The sequence below is a fragment of the Sebastes fasciatus genome, chromosome 17, assembly GCF_043250625.1.
Source record: "Sebastes fasciatus isolate fSebFas1 chromosome 17, fSebFas1.pri, whole genome shotgun sequence".
Taxonomy (NCBI): domain Eukaryota; kingdom Metazoa; phylum Chordata; class Actinopteri; order Perciformes; family Sebastidae; genus Sebastes; species Sebastes fasciatus.
Window position 1 is genome coordinate 15,435,025 of NC_133811.1, and position 19,063 is coordinate 15,454,087.

A 19,063-nucleotide genomic window follows, 5' to 3' on the forward strand; every position below is an offset into this window, starting at 1 on the left:
GAAGCTGGAGGGTCCCTGCCAATTGATGCTCTGTCCTCCTGGAGGCCCTTAATGAGCTTCTGAAGAACAGAGGCTCTCCACTGAGGGTCATACAGTCCTGTTTGCACTCTCCCCTCCGCTTCAGAGGCTAAATAATGACACTTTTATCACTTAAACAGGCCGGTGGAGAAGACCAAATAGAACATTCCCTAACAGTCACTATACACCACACGCTTTTCTGTTGCAAATTAAAGCAAATAACTGTCCGTTTCCATGGCAGGACAGAGTCCACACTGCAGAGAGACACTGCTGGTGTGTATCTGTGGGCTTTCTGCCTCTACAGAGAGTGCAGCTCTGCATTACTGAGACCAAACTTGTTGGTGATGATGATAGTGGTGATGAAAAAGATGCTGAGAAAAGAGTTGAGTCTGATCATCATCATCATCTGACCTGAATACAATTTGCTTTCTATGTTAAAGATTTACTGAGACTATAATTTCATGAACTCAGTCACTATAGGGCTGGGCGACGCGGAGAAAATCAAATATCACTATATTTTTTACCAAATATCTCGATGTTGAAGCGATATTGTAGGGTTGACCATTGGTGCTTTCACATAATAATATAATAATCATCATCAGTAATGTGGATATAATGACTGAAGTGTAAAAGGCAAATAATAGAACAGCTAGAAAAGTCTAGTAAGTTCAGAAAATAACATAACTTTACTGTAATGTAGCCTTTAAAACCAGAAAAGGCAACACTTATGCCATATTATGATATTACAATATTCATCTAGTCTCATGTCACGATATCAATATAATATCGATATATTGCCCAGCCCTATCAGTCACCCATTCCTATTGCTCATGCTTTTCTGAAAACCAATAATGACAAAAGTTCTTGATTAATTTATTGGTTGTTTGGTCTATAAAATGTCATAAAATGGTGAAAAATGTCGATCAGTCAGTGTTTCCCAAAGCCCAAGATGACGTCCTCAAGTGTCTTGTTTTATCCACAACTCAAAGATATTCAGTTTACTGTCATAGAGGAGTAAAGAAACCAGAAAATATTCACATTTAAGAAGCTGGAGTAAGAGAATTTTTGACTTTTTTTTCTTAAAGAAATACTTAAAACGATTAATTGATTATCAAAATAGCTTGTGATTAATTTAATAGTTGACAACTAATCGATTAATCGTTGCAGCTCTACACAATGTCCCCGCAACTTCACATGCTTCATGTGTGTACAGTAAGAGGCAATTTAGGGTGAAAGTAATACGCTGTGTCCATCTCCGTGGTTATGAGCAGGGAGACATTCAGACCTGCAGGGAGACTTTTATAGTGTTTCAGAGAGTTTATTTGAAATGTTTCACGTTGCTGTTGAGGTTATGTGGGGCGACACTGACTCCACATTTCACTTGCCAACTACATTTCCTTCTTGTTTTCCCCCCAAAAACGTTTTTCAAATTTAATTTTATTATACTAAAATCAGGCAGGTTGCATTTCATACATAAACACAGGTTCTGTCCAGAAGAAAAACAGTCTCCAGACTTTTAGTCTCTTGGGGTTAAATAACTTACTCGAGGGCAACTCCGGTGGTTTAAGGAGGGGAGACTGTGCTGTTCTAAAAGTTTCTGCGTAGTGCCGGTGGTTTTAAAGCCCACTCATGATGACAAATTGTTTCAGAGGAATGGAAAACCTAACTTTCAGCTTCACAGAACTAACTACTGTAACTGATCATATTAATACTGTAAAAATTGACTGATCCACGAGGATAACTTCTCCTTTGGTTGTGCTTCTGGGAGGTCAAGGGTTATGGTCGATCCCAGAACAATACCTCCGGGGCTGTTAGGTTTGAACGGTCATATTGAGAACTAGTTGTTGCTTTGGTTGCCTATTATGATGTTAGATTGCTTTATTAGCGTAAAATAGCAAGTTTGGTTTAATCCGCCATACATAACATTTATAAGCAGTGTTTGAAAAATGAATAAATAGTTTATGACCCATTATAACATGGTTGCAGACACATATAAGGTCACTTTTAAGTGTTTATTAATAAACAACTATATCCATTATTGGTGTATGAACAGTAATAATCTTATGTAGTGTTATGTCTTTATGGGTTTTGAATATATTTACGAGCAGTTTCAAACCTGTCTGTGAATGATTTGTATGTGTATGAACAATTAATAAATGCTTCAGACTGCGCTCATACGCTGCTAAGTAATTTGTATATACTGTATATCCCACGTAAAAAATGTGTTTGTAATCCTCGTAGTTGTAAACCAGGACAGGCGATAGTAGTATAAACTCCTAATATAAAGAGCAATAAAATCTGCGTAGGCCATAGGGAGGACGTCGGGGTCGATGGGTGGATCTAAAAACACCGGACTTTCAGCCAGGAGACTGTTGTTTGTGTCCAATGTGAAACCAGAAGTCAACGTTGACTTCTTTGTCACGTAACTTCTGTACTTAAGTAACACCATTTCTGTAGTTATTTTAACCCATACCGCAATCTTTTCCTAAACCTAACTAAGTAGTTTTGTTGCCTAAACACCACAGAGGCTTGCTCAGGCGCACTGATTGCTTGTGTTTTTGGACATTTGTAGGAAAACGCACAAAAAATGATTTCACACACACATACGGGCATTTGGGGTTGGCGCCATTGTTGTTGGAGGGCGGAGGGGCATGATATGCATTGTAGCCGGCGGCGGCGGCGGCGGAGGTGGCGGTGGCGGTAGAGCGTGGCGTCGCTGTGTGTAAAAGAATAGCAAAATAACTTTTCATAAGATTTCATACGAACTATTGTATAAGGATTCGTTGAATGCTTTATAAAACACTGTAAGAATTTGTCATATGTATTATTATACAGTATGTGTTTAAAGCTATGTTACACTTTGTTGCCAAGCATTCATTGACTCTTTATACCTTTGTTACGGATGCTCCGTTGCTATCATCAAACATATTAACAAACACTTAGAGATGCCTTAATATTTGCTTACAACAACATTATAGTGTTATAAACCATTAATCAATTCTTTAAACTCTGTTTATGAATGCTAAATAGAGGCAGGTTAAATTCCCTGGTTGAAGTATTAATCAACTTTCAGTAGCATGTTAGTGCTCCTGGTAGTGTGAACGTGCTCTGAAACCAACAGTAACTTTGTGCCTCCTGCATTCCTGTGTGATTATTCCATATACACAAGAGTGTGAGCGCACAAGTGTCCGTTTTGTATACACACTCCAACCTAAGTGTATCTTCTACATCTCCCTCCGCTGCCTCCTCTTCCTCCTCTCGCTCTCTGTTTTCCCGACAGGCAGATAAACATGATGGGACATTCCGCCGGTTGTCGTGGAAACGCTGAGAAAGCACAGCTGGGCGGGAGAATATGAGGTAATCTCACCCTGGGGCTGCTGGGTAAATATTGGTCTTAAATAAGGAGTAAAACCCCAAAAGAGGCACACAAACACACACACACACAGAGACACACACACACACACACACACACACACACACACACACACACACACACCTACAGGGGTTTATCGTCAGAGTGGAAACACACAGGACAGACCTTCACACAGAGACTCATAATGGCCCATTTCCTGCTCTGTTCTGTTATTATTGGTTACACGGAGTGAAATTAATGATAGTTTGTGGTGTGACTGAATGTTTGTGGAAGTAAACAGTGGTGGTTTGACGGAAACAAACCTCAGTGTGAAACCAAAAAGTCGGGATGTTCAATTCAGTAAAGTTTTTCTTCATCTTACAGAACAAGACTTAATGCCTCAATTTACGTTCTTCTGTACTTACACTTAATATTTTTAGTGCATAAGTGCATTCGCGCCGACAAGTATGGCAAAATACAGTCCACTATGAGAACCCGGATTGCACTCCCAAGCGAAAAAATCCCATTAACTTCTATTCAGTTTTAATACAATTGTCAAGTGAGTGGCAGATACTTTGGTGGGCAACAATCACGGTCAAATGTTGGTGGTCATGCTCCGTCCGGTTGCAATTTGAAGAAGAAGAAGAAGAAGAAGAAGAAGAAGAAGAAGAAGAAGAAGATCAAATGTTGCGATTGACATTTCCGATAAGTGCACAAAAGCCGTGTTCGATTTCAGACAACACTACCCTGTCTAAATTCACACACTACGCAAGTAATGCAGTAAAATGACACGCCTAAAGCAAGAACGGCGTTCTTATTGCACGCTTTTGCCTCAAGCATTATTGTGTCATTCATACGCCTTTTCGTGAGACTGGGCAGCCATTCTTATATCCAAATGCAACCTAGCACTTCGGTCCATAAATTGCATTGTTTTACAGCACACAGCAGAAAGACCATGTCAACACTAACCCCCTATTGGATGTTGGGTCCATTCATCATCATAATGCCACAGTCAAATCTAAGTATTGGTAGGCGGCTTGGGAAGAACGGGGGTTGGGAAACATGATTTCACTAATCTCACATGATGATTGAATGTGGAAAAAAAAAAAAAGTGTGGATTTCTAACATGCAAGTATCGTGTTTTCACGCTGAAGCAGTTGTCATTTAGTAGTTTTGTTTAAATATAGAGATCACTGGAGAAAAGTATGTGTCCAGAGTGCTGCTCCAGAGCAGCCAGAGCTGTTCTCACCATGTAAATCTGTCTTCCTACTCCTCCTCTGGCTCTGTCCTCAGTGTGCTGCAAGAGCACAGCCAAATCTCTCCCACCACCACTGTAAATCTGAAACTAGACACTCTCTCGTTCTCTTTCTTTCTTTCTCTTTCTCTCCCGTTGACACTGTGTCCTCCTCAGTTTCCCTGAGTTCTCTCCACATATCCCTCGTTCATCTCTTCTACAACCTTCACTCCTCCTCTGTTTTGCACATTATGGAGTGGAGAAAGACAGCTGACAAAGGCTAAGCAGAAGCAGATTAATATAGTTGTATAGTGACTGCATATACAGACTCAGATTTACATTGTAAACTTTGTATAACATTGGTAATACTGTCCTTTATCAGGGTCTTGCCAATAAAGCAAGGGAGGGAGTCAGTGGGAAGCAGTGGGAGTGAGGGAGATGAGTTTAACTCCTGACCTATCTGCCTCTTCTTCATTGTGTCACTGGGACTCTCTTGGCCTCTATTTCCTTCTCTCTCCACACCCAGAAGCTGACTCATTGGCTCACTTGTCCCACCTTCCTCTACATCCCGCCCTCTGATTGGCTTGGCACTTTAAGCCAACATCCAGTCATGGGGTGTTTACACGGCCGGGTGGCCAGCAAAATGTATGGGTTCATGCATGTGTGTGTGTGCTGAAGTTGGATAAACCCCAATACCACATCATATATCTCCTTGCTCCCCCCTCTTTCTCCAAACCTCCCACTCGCCAAACCGCTGCGTGCCCTCAGCTCCTCCTTTCAAAAATTACCCTCCTCCTCTTAATCCAACCTCTCAAACCTCTTAGCTCTCCCTCTCCACCGCCGCACTAAAAACATCACTGCGTGGCTCCCCCACCCACTGTCACCCATGTCAGCACCTTGCCTCAGCTCACACCCACCCACCCCCCTTCTGCAGTCTGAGTAATGTCTGTGTTTATTTTCTGAAAGAAGGTCACCCACTCTTTGCTGTGTATTTTAAAGGTGCCATGTTTCATTTGTTTTAACGCTCATATTCTGAACTCTGGTGTACGCTGAGAAGACTGAACGGCCGAAGAGACCGATGCCACTATTTGATGATGATGATGATGTTAATGATGATGATGACGATGATGTAGAGAGGAGCAGTGTGCCTTAAGCACTTTGGCACTACAGGTTTGTCCTCATGCCATAAATAGTGTTTTTGTCGGGGTTTGTCCTGGTGTAAGTCATCTGTTATCTGCCATTGCAAAAAGCAGTTACCAAAGTAAGCTCATCGAAGCTAATCAATAAGGTTATGAATAATGTGAATGCTAGCACTAGCTGAGTCGACGTTAACTGTGCTAAGTTTGGAAATAACTGAAAGGGTTAGGATTTGGGTTGGATGTTTTGATGTTGGGATTGTATGTATACTCCCGTGTTCTGCGAGGTAAAATTACTGCTTTTGTGAATGTAGTCTGGTGGCTTTGAAGAGAGCTATAGTTCCCCGACGGAAAGGGCTGTCTGACAGTGAGGTGGAGCGGCTGTGGACAATACAAAATATATAATTTTAAGTGTATATATATTTGGAATATTTTCAACGCTTTTTCTTGCTATCAGACAACCCTTTCCGACGGGGGACTGAAGCGGTTATATTGCGGTCTTCAATGCTACCAGACCAGACTCCATTCACAAAAACTTTAATTTTACCTCGCAGAACACAGGAGTTGTTGGTCGATCGGTTCGTTTGTTTGTGTTATTGTGTGACTTTCAGATCCGAACTAAAGTTGCATCCACACAGCAGTACATTGCTTAGCTTCCGTGTCGGTACTCTTATCTGCTTCTCCAAACTGGGAGCATGCTGACCGCCATCTAAGTTACTGTAATACACTGACTATGAGGATGTATATATACTGTACATGTAGCAGCGTTATCATGCAGAAACTTACGCCAGGTAATGAAGGCAAACGTTTTCAGAAGGGCTTGGGAAAATAGCCTTTTGACACTAAAACATATGTACTTCGACCAAAATTTGAAACATCACTGTGAAGCTACAGAATGATATACAAACCTAAAAAAACAGAAATAATGGACCCGCCCTTTAAGTCAGTGTTTTTTTCCTCTTTACACTGAGAGTGTTTATGTAAAATATGTTTACACATGACTGTTCCAGACAGATTCGACTTTTTTCTACTCACAGTGCCAGACCTACTAAGGACAGAGGTGAGTTGGAAAATATGGACGGCGCTGAGGAAAAATGTCACCAATTCTCACACAAACAATAAAACAAACCTTTTGAATCTGAATATTTATCTTCCCAGATGGATTTCTGATCATAGGCAGTTCCTGGAAGCCGCCCTGCTGCTTCAGCAAACCCCTCAAGTACTCCAGTCCAATTAAATGACAAAGTAAGAACTTGGGAAGAAGTAATTACGACTGAGCTGACAACGGTGCTTCGGTCACCAGCAAGTGCAGCTCCACGCTGTAAAAGTGACCATGATTCAGTATAATCAATTCAGTTTAAAGATCCTGTGTGTTCATACTGAACGCCTGTAGTGTGTGGATACCCAGCAAATGGAAATGTTTTTCTCTATCTGTATATGAGTGCAGGAGCCTCCAGGCAGATCACAGCACATTAGCTGGATTACAACTTGATGATTAACAGAGCTTCCCAAAGTCTTGGGAAATTCTTGGGAAATTCATGCTGGCATATCATATTTAAAATACGTGCTTACTTCTCTCATACAGCTTCAAAACGAAAGTGAATAAAGAGTTGGTGTTGTTTTGGAAAATTGCAAGACTTTGAAAAACCCCACAACAGCTCATGTTCACACTGACATGCTAATTACCAGAGCATATGCAGATGATTATAGTTGTTATTATAGATTAAAGATGTTTTATAGTTGCTTAGCTAACCCTAACCTGCGGCACAGGTTGATTATTTCCAATGCTGAACCTAGCTATAATTTCAAACATATTCCCTCGATTCTTATTATCGCCATGACAAAGTGTATCTCTCTAACTCTGTTTCAACAATGAAGAACTTGAGTTGCCTTCAATGACTTTGTTTACATGCACACTAATATTACACTATTATTCCGAATATGACATTATTCTGACTTTGATACGGGTCAACAGCATATTCCATTTGGATATTCAGAATTAGGCCTTATTCTCAATGCATTTCCGATAACGATGGGAGATATGCCGATATTATTCAGGTTTTAGGAGCGTTCTTTGGACATGTATACAGCGCATTCAGAATAGGAGTCCCAATTGGGATTTTTACCGCAGTTTGTGAGACACGGCCTCTTGCCTGTTTGTGGCCAGCTCTGTGCGTTGTGCACCAGCCCCCAGGAAGAGCGCCGGGCTTTGACGCAAATTTTAGTGGCCAAATGGTGGCATTATAACTTCTGTGTCCGTCGCCATTGGACCCAATAATACTTTTTCCCATAGATTTCAATTGATTTCCCAGAATGGACACCTGAATAGCCCTTATTTAAATCATTAGGTCCTAAAAGTTGTATAATAGCCGAATCCAGAGTTATTTCTCCTCCTCCGTTCATGTGACTGAGACCCAGACCGAGGCTGGAGCGAGAGCTGGGATAAGGAGTTAATCGGCAGTCGAGCCATTTTGGCTTCATGCGCTACTGAGCAACTCTCATAGCAATGAATGGGAGCCATGTACGGTTGTACACTGGTTTTACATAAACCAGCTTGCCGACAGTTTGCAGAGATGCGTGCCCAAAATAAGAGCCCACATATCTGGTCGGAAGGAGGAACACACCAACTTTTAAACATTATGAAAGACTTGGATATCAACAGGTTTTTGGATATGTGCAAATATCGCAACGGCGACCTTTTCAAGAAGGTAGCTGAAGGAAAGAAAGATGGAGGTTGTGTTCGCACAGTCAAACAAGTCCACCACTGGTTAGAGTCTATGCACGGCTGCATGTAAATAATATTAGGGGAATGTTAATTTTCATTAGCCATGTAAACAGTTTAGGAATATTGTCTTTTCCAGAATAAGGGCAAAAAACAGAACATTTTGTGCATGTAAATGTGCTGCCGTCTTTAGCGTGCATCTCTAAACTCACTGAGGAAAACTGGAAGAACTTTGTGTCTTTCTTTTAATATTAAACATATTTGTCAGATGTAGTCTTTGGTAATTAAAGCTATCCTGCTTGCCAGAGTCAGCGGACGGTTCACTGATCAGGGCAGTTTCTTTCATCTTCATGTCAATGACTTTATAAGTGCTTTTCCAGCAATCAGCTCTAACGTACACATCATCAGCAGCACTGTGGCCACCCAAGTTTCTCTCCCTTTCTTTCTTCTCTCTCTCTCTCTTGCCCTCTTTCCTATATGTACCTTCAGCTCTGCTCTGCAGTTTGACAAGGTTGTCATAAAAATATAATAATAAAATATTAAGTTGTGTCCTGGGTATTGTCCTGTAAAGCTACATGACTAAACATGAGATCATTTTTTCCAGACGCATTCAGGTTTTTTTTCTCTCCCGTTTGGCTTATTTATTTTTCTGTGGTTTTGGGAGGTTGAGGCTGAAAGTCTGATGATATGCTGTGTGTGTTCCTCTTCTTACCCCTCCCCACATTACTCCCCTCCTCTCGATTTATATGCAAAAGGTATAGGGAGTGATAAAAATACATTTTTTTACATTAGCTTGTTGTTCCAGAGTAAATCACTGTGTTGACTTTCACATGTATGTGTATGCTTTTATGATTTGGCCTCATTCTTTCAATATTAGCTTTGTCTCTGCGGCTGAAGTTACTATCATAATAGCTGCATACAGTTAAGATTAAAACTTCTTTTTTTTTTACCTTTTGTCCTTTCACTGCCATATTTCCTCAGTGTTTTTGGGTGTAGGAGTTTCAGTTTGGTCTGAACACTGTCTAGACGCCTATGAGCCTCCCATTACCTCCTGATTAAACTGAGCCCTATTAATCTCACTGGGCTGGCCGGCCAGGGCGGTACGCACACCCACACACACACACACACTCACACACACACAAATACACAGACACAGAAAATACAACGAAAACTCAAATAAACTAAAATATATGTGAGGACAATTAAGAATTGCAATGTTGTTTCTGTGTGCAAAAAAAGCTTAAAGGTGCAAATGCGAGATTGGGAACATTTGTATTGCCTCCGCACGGCTCTCAACATGGCGACGGCTGAGCCCGCAGCTCGCAGCTAACTGTGCTAACAGTGAAAACCAGGACGATAGTTCTGACAGAGCTAACAGTGTTAACCTGAGCAGGATCTGGAGGGTGGGTGCTACGCTTCCGCAACGTCAGCGTCAGTAGGGACGGCTTTATCAGCTGTAACCGCTGTATGAGAGCAGTGCAGATCGGCGGCCGTGAGCTAGCCAGTGGGGCACGCTCACATGCATAAACATGCACTAAAAGCAAAGACCGTATATTGCCAAGAAGTGAAAGTCAAATGTTCGTTCCATTGCAACATCAGCGCCCAAAAGCAAAGCTATGCTTCCGCCATTTTGGACTGAAAGCAACTACTGGACGTCAGTAAAAAGTCCGCCTAAAATGTGCCATACAAAAGTAAAACAAAATTATTTCTATTCTATTGTCATATTTTATCAAAATGGTCTGTGTTGAACAATAAAATATTATAAATATAATAAACGTTTTCAGTCCAAAATGGCGGCAGCTGTTGTCAATAAAACACCAGAGTTTCGTCTCTTTGCTTCTATACTCTTTGCTAAAAGGCATGCAAGGCCGGCCCGGCTTTGTCAACAAAGCACGGAGAAGCTCTGATTACAACACACACAGAAAGGGAGAGCGACTTCATTCTCTACTCAGGTAGACATTATTCCTTTATATCTTTACATAGTAAAGAGTTGTTTGCTGCTATATTAATGCTCTGGATATCATAGAGCACCTTTAATGAATGCTAGATTATGTAGATGTGAACAATGTGAATGGTTAAATATCATATATCAACATGAGATGTATTATGTGCATCACATTTAGTTCCAGTGAAAAGCATCGATATTAATAAACTATCATTACATTTGAGCAAAACAACATTTAACTGATCCGGAGAGCAAGCTTTTGACAAATACAGCTGATTTTGTTACCCTGCTCCCAATCTTCATGCTGACCTAAGCTTATCGTCTGCTGGCTGTAGCTTCATATTTAAAGCATCAGTATGCTTCATCAGACCTGCTTGTCAAATGATCGAAAAGCTTCGGGAGCCCCCTCCCTACACACCTTTCTTACGTCGGAATTCAAGATGACTGTGTCCAACCATTTCTGTAACTTTCCAAAACCGGCAATCCGACATTCACACCCAATTAGCCAGCTGTGTGGAGGTGAGAAAGCCAGCAGAGTTTGAACTTCCCTTTCCAGCCGTCCCTCTTCATTCTTTACATAAACAGTTCTTTCACTCTTCATGTGAACAACCCGAGTGCAACACTATACAGGAGGGACTGAAAATATTCTCTCTATTGTCACCGACTCTTCACTCCACCTTCCAGTGTGTGTGGCCTTTGCCATGGAAGCAAAAAGGCGAGACCTACCACCAAAACTACTCCTCCACCTACGAATACCATATCAATAGACCCTGTGGATCCAGGATTTGGATTTACAGCCATCTGAAGACCCACAAATAATCCATTTCACCTACAGGAGGACAATCATACTGAACCCCGAGTGATTGCTGATGATGATGATGATCACACACTTTTGATTTCTGACATGGTGGGACAACGAACCTTTTCTCTTCTAGCAATATTGAAAGCTCATCAGTACCTGAAACTTTTATTTATGTCGACTACTGTCCTTTAAAAAATTTATTTTGTTACTACCTCTGTCCACCTGCACAATCGTGACACAGAGAAGAAGAGGTCAGATGACCAGTGACTCTCTGAGGTATCTAAAAGATAATAAGTGTTTGAAATTGGACAAACACACACACACACACACACACGCACACGCACACGCACACACACACACAGACCCAAACACAATTCCCTTGAGCGAAATAGTGTCACAGGGTCGCCAGGGTTACCGAGGGAAGGACGGTGGGTGTCGGGTGCCAAGGAAACAAACTAACTATGGGAATCCAACTCACCAACCGTTTACTTTTGGGGTTAATAGTGTGTGTGCATGTGTGTGGACTCTGATCCCTTGGGAAAGAGTTTAATGCTCGAGCCAGTCTGACTCTGTGTGAGCTACCTGAGGGAGCATAAAAAACAGAGATGCAAAGCAGAAGTGCCAAAAATCTCTTAGAAATGCCTTTGAAAATGCCATAAAGGGATTTCGTGGATGTCAGTAGGCCTGTGAGAGATAGGCCTTGATACGACTCGAGCCCTGGCTGGGCCGCGTTGGAGGATATATGGCCACAGTTGCGCGGCTCTGACTGGTGGAACACTTAAGGTTTTATGACCCGCTGCCATTTGGGGCTCTGGGACGGAGCAGAGTGCCGACCACATAACTAATTAGGCCTGGCCAACGGGGGTGTGCAAGGATGGGGATTTGTGGATTGTGGGTTGTGGATGTGGTGTGTCTGCATGAGGGAATGAGTGAGTGTGTGGCATGGGTCGCTGTGTGTGTGTGTGTATGTGTCCTGAACCTGGAGCGTTTGTTCTCTATAAAGACTTCAGGGGCTCTTTCATGTCGGAGCCGTCAGGCCTGGAAACTTTGACACAGGAGATAGACACACAGCCAATCCACACACACATTAACACACACACACACACACATCAGAGACCACTCCCTGAGAGGCAGACAGAGGTGGATGAACAGATAGTCTGGCCCGCTGAATAAAAAACAACACTCCTCCTATTGTCTCATCTCTCTCGCCCTCCCTCCTCTTCTTCTCTCCGTCGGAGGATCATGAAGATGAACGACCGTGCCTAGATATGAGGGTCCAGTGGCAGGACGAGGGGGTGGGGGTGTCAGAAGTGGAATGTGTGTGAACTGCACACCGCCTCCGATAAATCAGGGAGACAAGTAGGAGGAAGAGAGAAAGCAGGATCGGGGAAGAGGGGGAGTCGGCGTGAGGGAGTGATAGGAGGAACGACAAGATAAATGAGTGGTGATGGAGGGAGGGGGCACAGGTGCAAGAAGAGAGGTGGTGCACACGGGCGAAAGAGTGATAATAAAGGCGGAGGCGGGTCATGGGAGGACAAATGACAGCGAACCGTTTAAAGTCCACTTGAACTGTTCAGATCACTGTTTTTAAATCTCTAAGTGTTTTGTATATTTGTACAGTTGAAACAGCACAATTTGAAGTGATTCAGAGCATCCTGGGAGCAATTTGTGATGACTATGTGATTACAAGCACATTGGATTGTCAAAAGAGTTTTAAATGGAGATAAAAATCTGCTAACATGAGCTTTTATCTGTTTATTCTGTGTGTTCTACTGGAAGCAGGTTTAGCCAATTTCAATGAGTTCATTAAGAGCTCAAATCTTATTTCAGTACTACTTTATAAAGTCCTTATAGTTTGTAACTATGTGTTTGTTAATAAGTAATTAACTGTTACTTGTAAGGCATTATTAAAGGAATACTTCACCCCCAAAATGACCATTTGTATATCAATTACTCACAATGTCTTACCTTGAATTCTTAAAGAGAAACGTGTTTTTCTCGCATGCATCCATGATGAAAGACGAATCAGAATATTAAGGAAAGTCTTGAAGTAAATGGAGGCCGCGTTAACAACAGACAAAACTATATTAAAACATCCATTTATAAACTCACACAACTCGTGCTGTATAATCCCAAGTTTCATGTATCCAGTCGTATGCTCACTACTTCCCAAGCACATGCAATTCGCTAAAACAAGTGACAAAAATCAAAAATCCTTTAATAATAATGCAGATATACATTTAGGGAACTACTGTATATGCTTTCATGCTTGAGAGTTAGAGGAGAAGTTTGATACCACTCCCATGCTTTAACCTTAAAAATATAAACAGTTTCTTGGCGGTGATGAGTTGCTCGGCCGACAGAGACTCCAGGAAGTTAGTCTTGAAGACAGACAACCCCCCATACAACAGCAAACTGTTGTATTTATACTAACACGAGATATAATGTGTTAGGGCTTAGAGTTTCTCCACAAAGAATGACACAAAAGCACCACTTTAAATCTTGTGTTTACCAGATACTGTGTGTGCTCATAAGTTTCTTGGAAATAAATCATTCAGCATGAAAAAAATCACAAAAAATGAATAATCAACTAAAGAAATCTTAATTGACTAAGACCAAAATGATTGATTAGTCGACTAAGAGGGGTCGGTCCTATAACATGTTAACTAGCTGGCTTTAGAGGTATAAGAAAATAAATGTACTCCGCAAAACTATTCATTTAATAAATACTTAGGGGTTGCTCACTTTCTAATAAGCCTTCAAGTCTGCAGTTATAAATGTGAAATCATTATTAAAGCACAGATGTGCATGCTCAGGTGTGACAGATGAAGATGAGCCATGTTAATTGCAGCTCCTTATCTGTCCTCTTAAGGCAGCTCCCGATAAGCTCTCTAACTCTTAGCACCTCTCGGCTAATGAGACTCCCCGCTGAAAGGCAGGGTGTCTCTGTGTGTGTGTGTGTGTGTGTGTGTGTGTGGAGGTGGGGGTAAAGAAAACATTAAGATCTTTAGGCCGTCTCTCAGCACTTTATCACTCGACACCCACTGGCCAGCATAAAAGAGTTTGTTGTGTGAGGGAATTTGCCATGAAACACAAGAGATCCTTATATTAACAATCATTACAGGGATGTGTTATGTGATCAAAAATCAAGGGTATGTCAAATGATTCTGAATGAAAACTGGAAGCAAGGTAAACATTTCAAAATATAGAGCTCTTTAATTGGGATGACAACTGAATATTTAATGTCCACATCTTCATGTGAAAACAGTCAATGCAACACTGGAAGGAAGACAGTGAAACGGCACAAATAAATCATGACTGCACAGTTTTGTCACCGTGCACGATGCATTTCTAGGATGCCGAGTGAATATTTGCAGCTATTATCAAAGACAACCTTTTCAAAGAGGCACATGAGGTATGAGAAAAGTTCCTTAAACTGAGCTCGGCAGTTTCAGTTGTCTAGCTTTCCTCTTTCAGTATCCAAGCAGAAGAAAATATACTCTACTTGACACTCCTCTGTGTTTTTGTGTCTCAGTGTTGACGTATGAAGCAGTTTTGCTCCCCCCTCAGGCTGTGTGAGGGATTTGCAATCCTTATGAGGACTGATCTGTGGAGCCTGTTTATATCCTCGTGTGCTTTTCCCAAGCTACAACATGTAAGGGATAATGTACAGGCAGAGTCCGACATCAGAACTGCACCCATAGCAACGGTCTGTTATACATAGCAACGGTCTGCTATAAAGAAATAAAAGACCGTAGAACGCCGTGATTGACCAATCAGATTTGAGTATTCAACAAAGCTGTGTAATAAGTGACTGTAGAAAGGCTCCTTCTGCAGGTCTGACCCTCTGTTTAAAGGATTTTAGAGGAGCTGAGAAGAATCCACCAGACATGTCACTTACTAAAACATGGTGTTTAATTGTTAAGGCACGTCTCCTCCAGGACCACTGATGTTATTAATGTTGTATCACCTCTACACACAATTAACCTGATTTCCAAACAGAATATGATACATTTTCAGGCAAACTGCTCAATGTCACTTTTCCTCTTCTTCTTGGACTTTGGCGGTTCACTAAGACTAGATGTGACATCTGTACCAGTCTCAAGTCTCCTCTTTTTGCTTGGCTTGTCACTATGGTAACCGCTGGAGTCGCTGCCGTGGACCTCCATGGCAGAGAGCTGAACCTGCTCCTCCTGCTCCTCCTCTTCTTCTTTCACATGTTCTTCCTTTTTCTTCTTCTTCTTCTTCTTCTTCTTTTTCTCGCCGGCTTCGTCGCCGTTTGCTTCGTTCATTGTTCCGTTCAGCTCTGGCGTTGCGTCGCCGTCCAACTGGCAGGAGGGTGCACTCGTCACCTCCTCTTCTCCCTCCTCTTCTTTGACTTTGTCTTTCTTCTTTTTCTTCTTCTTCTTTGGGGTTGCTTCAGGAGCCTCCTCCTCCTCCTCGGTGGGTTCTGGGTTCGGGTCTGTCTCTGGTGGTTCTGGTTTCTCGTCTGCAGGGACGCCGGCGCTCTCGCCCAAAGCCAGCAGCTCTTGAACCCTGAAACACACACGGATGAAACACAGAAATCAATCAGGGGTTAAACCACGCCTTTAAAATACATTTTACAACCAGCTCATACAACAAAAAACTCACACAGTCAATGTTATTAAAGTTTGATTTCATGAACATAAATCTCCACCACACACATACCTGGTCCTGTCCAGCCGTCCTCTGATCAGCAGCACCCCCGCAGTGTCAGCGTCGAGTGCAGTCACCTCAAACTCCAGCTCTGCTCCGATCCGCGGCCCTGCGTCCCGCCACGTTTCCACAGAAACCAGGTTGGGTTTGGGGATGCTGGCATTGAAGCAGCCGTGCACCAGGCAGCCAGCGTGGCTTACTCCGAGTTTATTCACTTCACCCTGGGAACAGAAACACAGGAGGAATAAAATGACATGCATACACGTGGGTTAGAAATAAACTGACTGGACTGTACTGCACATCATTTTTTTGTTTTTCACATACAGAGTGCAGTAAATGTAAATCTTACCAGCAGTTTCTGTCCTTTTTGGGGCTGGAAGAGAATAAAGTTGGCCTGTATGTCCATGTGGATGTAGCCGCTGTCGTCGTAGATGCCTCCATGCTGGCCCACTATCCTGATGTTTTCATAGGCCAGGGGAACTCCCTCTAAACTGCACGAGTCAAATAGGTCAAGTTGAATTACTTTGATACCGAACATTTTATATATTAGGACATTTATGGTCAGATGAAACATGCAAATTGTTGTCACACCAGCTCCATTTGAAAGACAGCACAGAAAAATCACATTTGCACATAATTACAACAGCAGGTCTGTCTTCAAGATGTCATCTTGCACTTAAACGAATAGTTGATTAATCAATTAGTCGATTGACAGAAACAATTCACAGAAGCTATTCGAAGATGTCATTCACTCTTTTGGATAAGTTCAACTATTGTCCACGGAGCCCCCCTAGACGAAAATTTTTATTATCTCGTTCCCCCGAGTTAGTAACTCGTTCCCTCGAGTAACTTCATACAGCACTTCTTCCAATCATTCCTGACTGTCCACACATTGCTGATGTACGGATCACCCCTGGATGATGTACTTTGGTAAAGTTGGAAAGATATTGACAGATTCAAACTTCCTGGATCAATAACTCATAACCAAAACATTGTTAAAACACAAACAACGGCTCTTCCTAACCGTAGTGAGGTAGACAACGAGCTACAGCCTCATTTTAATCAACACATAACGTTGGTCTCTATGTGCAGCCGGCTGAGAGAGGAGAGGTCAGGGACCGTCTACAAAATGCAACAAGAAAAGAGAAAAATATTCAATAACTTCAGTATCATACAGTGTAGTACCACCAAAATCACATCACACATCAATGGTCTCTTCCTGATTATACTTATTAAACTAATTAAGACATTTTGATGGCACTACACTTCATAAAAGTGAAACTATTAATTATTATTATTATTAATACTTTAAAGGGACTGTTTGTAACTTTTTAAGCGTATAAATGTACCGGGTCGGGGCACATGCGCGCTCACATGTGGCCGGAGTCTTCACTCATACAGCGCGCGTTCTCGCTCCACCTCTAGACGAGCATGCGCGCTAACTACACACTGCAGGAGTTAGTAGCTCTGAGAATATCTAGTGAATGTATAGTGGACGACAGACCAACAGAGGTTTTCCGTGTCTTGTGTAGTGACGGGGTTCCGCAGCGAGAAACGTTATCACCAGCACCCGGTCGGAGACGGTAACGTTTCTCATCCTGCAGCAGGGCTGAAGTAGGAAGAGAAACGTTACCGTCTCCGACCGGGTGCCGGTGTCTCCCCTGTTCTCTCCGGCTGCGGTCGAAGGCGATAGGTGAAATATAGAGTGATATTGTGGTTTTAGCTGACGTGTGTCGCCTCACTGTTTTGAGCGATGCTCGTTCATGTCTATTTAGAGCGAGCACAAGCGTGAGCCCGACGCTGACTTTCGTTGACTTAACGGCCACAGGTGTCGCTGTTAACAAGCATTTCTGAAAGATACAAACAGTCCCTTTAATTGCATTTTGCTTGTAGTGAAGTATTTTTTACCTAGAGTCACCTGCCAGGTGTGAATACTTTCTCCACTACAGCCAGAACCAACACTTGCTTTTAGTTCATTAACAGTGACAGGGAGGTGAAAACATGTCCAGTAACTACAAACCTTAACCTCAACTCAACAAACACAGTCTGACAGTCAGAGACAGGCTTAACCTCACACGATGTTCAAGCATGTCAACAGAGCTGAAGGAGTTGTGTGACATAAAATAAAACAGTCCAGATGTTGTTACCTCTGGGAGAACTTGAGCAGCTCTGCCTCCAGCTCCTCCTGGATACCTGTCCTCTTCTTGTTCAGGTACATGGGCGGCAGGGCGACGTGTCTCCGGTGTGTGTTCATGACCAGACAGGAGTACGGAGCTGACAGCAGCTCGGAGGCGGCGCTGAACGACGGGATGGAGCCGGTGAACGGGAGAGCACCGGGATCTCTGCCCGGTGCAGAGAGCTCCGAGGTCGGCTGGACTACTAAAGCACTGGAGGCGGAGATCTCACCGGACATGTTCACATGTTTTGGGTCGTCTTCTGCATGCTCTAAGTTCGCCATGCTGTTTTAGGAAGACAGGAAGAGGAAAGACAAGCGATTTCCGCTTTTAGGAAGGAAACATCTGTCAGAATATGTCTTTATATCGCCCCCTGCTGGTTAGGAGGTGCAATTACAGGTGAAAGAATAGTTAAATTAGTGACAGCATTCAAAAATTCACAAATACCTAATAAATTACAGCTATATTTGCATATATATAAACAAAAAGACTTGGACTCAATGATGAAAAATAATGATTTAATAATCATTGTTAGATATCATTCATTCTCACTGTGTAATATCATTTTCCACTATAGTGCAATTTTGTTAATAGTCTGTTTATTGTCAGTACTGTATATGCTGCTCCTATTTTTATACTTCCTTCTATTTAAATGGTTCATATCTTGTTACACTTTGTTTAGCTCTTTTTTACTGTGTTAGCTGATGCTTTTGTTTTTTGCACTATTCCCTTTGCTACTGTACACTGCAAATTTCCCCACTGCGGGACTAATAAAGGAATATCTTATCTTATCTTATCTTATCTTATTAGGGCCCGAGCACGAAAGTGCCAGGACCCCAACGGTGTCCTGGTACGAAAGTGCAAGGAAACCTATTGTTTTTCTAAAGATTATTATTTTTCTGCTGCGAGATCGCGTTTTTGACAACTTTAGCCATCCCCAAAACTCACCAAAATTGGAATATGCGTCAGAAGTGGCGAAAATTGCAATATTCTGTAGTGATTG

The 19,063-nt window shown here is 42.2% G+C and overlaps 1 protein-coding gene across 1 annotated transcript; it reads right to left on the reverse strand.

The window, feature by feature from the left end:
• Positions 1-14,401: 14,401 nt before the first annotated feature.
• Positions 14,402-18,381, reverse strand: polr1f (RNA polymerase I subunit F). Its single transcript, XM_074612770.1, has 4 exons — positions 18,034-18,381; positions 16,236-16,377; positions 15,899-16,107; positions 14,402-15,745 (listed from the first exon to the last, which is right to left on the reverse strand). The coding sequence occupies exons 1-4, from the start codon at positions 18,342-18,344 to the stop codon at positions 15,226-15,228; spliced, it is 1,182 nt and encodes a 393-aa protein (XP_074468871.1). The 5' UTR covers positions 18,345-18,381; the 3' UTR covers positions 14,402-15,225.
• Positions 18,382-19,063: the final 682 nt, after the last annotated feature.

Coding starts and splice junctions, on each gene's coding strand:
- polr1f (XM_074612770.1), bottom strand. CDS start 18,344: ATGGCGAACTTAGAGCATGCAGAAGACGACCCAAAACATGTGAACATG. Junction 16,108..16,235: donor AAAAAGGACAGAAACTGCTG/GTAAGATTTACA, acceptor TTCTGTTCCCAG/GGTGAAGTGAATAAACTCGG. Junction 15,746..15,898: donor GGACGGCTGGACAGGACCAG/GTATGTGTGTGG, acceptor TGTGTGTTTCAG/GGTTCAAGAGCTGCTGGCTT.